Here is a 3,023-nt window from a genome sequence, read left to right on the forward strand (position 1 = left end):
AAAATGTCAAAAATATTAATATATAATCATCGATGCCAAATAATCATCATATATGTGTAGCTCATTGTAACTCTAAATAACATTGACAGTATTGGATGTTCCTTTATATTTTCGTATAAAGCATGCATAGTCATAAATGTCTGCGGCATCGATGTTTGGCGACAGGTAAGACGACAGGAATGGCATTCCGATGCACCTAATAAAATTGCACATTTCCCAATCTGTTTTGATAGCAAACTATCAGTTCATTTACAGCTCTGAAGTCTGTTTCGATGCAGTTTTTCCTCTGATAAGAGCGGAATAAAAGTATCCGTGTACGTGTTCAGAATACTCTTACTGAGCGAGAGGTTACTGGTTTTGGTAATCACAATATCCACATGTTGGTGCCTGGAATCCTCGGAATCTCTGGCCTTGGCATTCAATTCCATTAGTTCAAGCTCGTGTTTTGCAGCTGTTTCTAACACTTTCTGCTTGTTATAATACCTGACAAAGTTATTAATAATGGGATGAATAGGCAAGGCAATAGCTATGATGCCGCAGAGAAAGCTGATGGCCGCGTTGAGCTTCCCCAAAATTGTCTTTGGGTAAATATCCCCGTACCCAACGGTAGTCATTGTGATGATAGCCCACCAGAAGGACTGCGGTATGCTTTTGAAGAGCGTTTCGGGGTGGCTCTGTTCCATGGTGAAGCCTAAAGCCGAGAACACGAAAATACCAATAGCCAAGTACATGAGCAACAGGCCCAGCTCCTTAAAGCTTCTCTTCAGCGCGTAGGTGAGGGTCTGCAGACCGCTGGAGTGTCGAGCCAGTTTAAAAATCCGCGCTATCCGCATGATCCGGAGAGCCTGGATGGCTTGCTGCACGTTCGTTAACTCCATCAGCGTTGCCCCGACTGTGGTGAGGATCAGGCTGACGTAGAAAGGCAGAATGGCCAGCACGTCTATGATGTTCATGAAAGCAAACGCAAATTTCAGCTTGTTGGGCGCTGCGAGGAGCCGGAGAATATACTCGGCTGTGAACCAGCCGATGCATGCTGTCTCGATAGAATCAAGGGCCGGGTGCTCCACCAGGCTCCCCTCCTCGTCCAGCACCTGGAGCTCGGGAATAGTGCTCAGGCACATTACCACGGAGGAGATCAGAATAAACAGGAAAGACAAGACGGCAATCACTCTAGCCGGACAGGACGAATCGGGCTTTTCCATCAGTTTCCAGAGGAATTTCTGAGTTTTGCCCCAACAGGTATCCGCCGACTCCCCCCTGTCGGCCAGGATAATCTGCACCTGCTTGGCGATTTCTTCCAGCTCGTCGTTCTTCTCGCCCAGCAAGCACTTGCAACACTCATCCAAAAAGTCCACGTCGATCTTCCAGAAGTCCAGCTCATTTTTGAAACAAATGGGGCAAATTCCCTTCTTTATGTGTATTTCTCCGAAATAGTACACTTCCATCACACACTTAAAGGAATCTGGATCTCGGTCGAAATAGAACTCTCTCTTACTTGGGTCGTAGTCGTCGCAGAGGGAGGAAATGGCTTCGTACCCACTGCAGCGGAGGAGTTCTGCCAACCGACTCTCCGGGTAACGGTTCACAACATACCCGTACAGTAGGTGACGGACCCCGCCGATGTTGACCACCAGCTCCTGATCCTCGGAAGCTTCTGATTCACTCGAATCTGGGCTTCTGGGCTCCGTCCCCATGGTTTACCTACCTTACACTGAGACAAGTTCAACAGCCACACTTCTCGCTCCGTTTATGAATGTCTGAATTCGATAACTTGCATCGACTGCCTCGCTATTTCGTAAAATTTATAGATAGAAAATGTAAAACAAACCATTACATTAACCTCTGGAATGCAGTTGAAGGGAAACGCTATTCGTGAAATACTGCGAATGAAACGTTTTAGATCAAAATTCACCAAATCTGTCGCGCTGAAAGTTGGAATCGCCTACTTATAAACCTCCCCCAGAAAAGCCATCCAAATACCTTCGTACGTCATCATCTGGCAGTCGATTAATGGAATATATTCAAATTAACCAAACACGCGGCGTTCTGTCAGGTCGCTAATCTCACGAAACCAGAACAAAACTATACCTCACAAACGTGGAGTTTGAAAAGGACTGTTTCTCCTGCAGGCAGTTTGATAAACGGGCAATAAGCTGATAACTTGTCGGCAGAGTCAGTGCGTATAACGCAATGAGAGAGGCAAATTTTATCACCGCAATCCACAGCCCCCGAGAATGTCAACAGTTCGGATCACAAAAGGTAACATAATCTGTCTCCTGGACGCGTACTGAAATTCTTCGCATCCACCACATTTGAGCAGCTAGAAACCAGCCACGCACCCTGCTGGTGAAACAGCTCCACGGCGTCTGAAAATAATCCAGGAATTACTGCAAACTCCATCGCGCTGTTTTCATGTTTCATAAAGCAAACACTTGGGAACCAGAAAGATTTAACAAACTTTATTGCATAGCGGTAAAAAACAATACGCAGCTACAAGCCACACAAGACGCACGTGTTATGTTTTGCTGAACGAATTCGATGATTTTTTTTCTTCCGTTTGGTGATGTACAAACTCGTTGATCGCCTTTACTTCTACTGCTTATTCACATGTTTCGTTTGCAACATAAAATTCTTCTGTGAATTCAGGAGAAGAGAAGTCGACTATTGGAGTGTAGAGTGGAACATGTTGTTGGACTCCTTGGATCTGTATAAAATAGCATGCTCGTTAACTGCGTAGGTCAGGCTTAAATTAGCATAGATGAAGAGGTATAACTAACGGAAGCAATCTGAAGTACAGTAATTATACCATAGTAAAGATAGAAACATAAAAGACGGATATCTGGCCCTTCATGCCGACTTTGCCATTCAATAGGATCATAGCTGATCCTTTATCTGAATATTTATCTTTCCCCATACTTCTTGACATCTTTTGTATCTAGATTCTAATTCTATAAATATATTGGGTAACTTAGCCTCCATAGGCTTCTGTGACAGGGCCATGCTGACTATTACTAATCATATTA

General features: G+C 44.6%; 1 protein-coding gene across 1 annotated transcript; it reads right to left on the minus strand.

Annotated features, from left to right (window-relative positions):
• Window positions 1-245: 245 nt before the first annotated feature.
• On the minus strand, window positions 246-1,694 carry LOC132400292 (potassium voltage-gated channel subfamily F member 1-like). Its single transcript, XM_059981257.1, has one exon. The coding sequence runs from the start codon at window positions 1,692-1,694 to the stop codon at window positions 246-248; it is 1,449 nt and encodes a 482-aa protein (XP_059837240.1).
• Window positions 1,695-3,023: the final 1,329 nt, after the last annotated feature.

Source organism: Hypanus sabinus, chromosome 10 (genome assembly GCF_030144855.1).
Source record: "Hypanus sabinus isolate sHypSab1 chromosome 10, sHypSab1.hap1, whole genome shotgun sequence".
Lineage (NCBI taxonomy): Eukaryota > Metazoa > Chordata > Chondrichthyes > Myliobatiformes > Dasyatidae > Hypanus > Hypanus sabinus.

Bases quoted from the DNA above. Each gene is read 5' to 3' on its own strand.
- LOC132400292 (XM_059981257.1), bottom strand. From the start codon at position 1,694: ATGGGGACGGAGCCCAGAAGCCCAGATTCGAGTGAATCAGAAGCTTCC.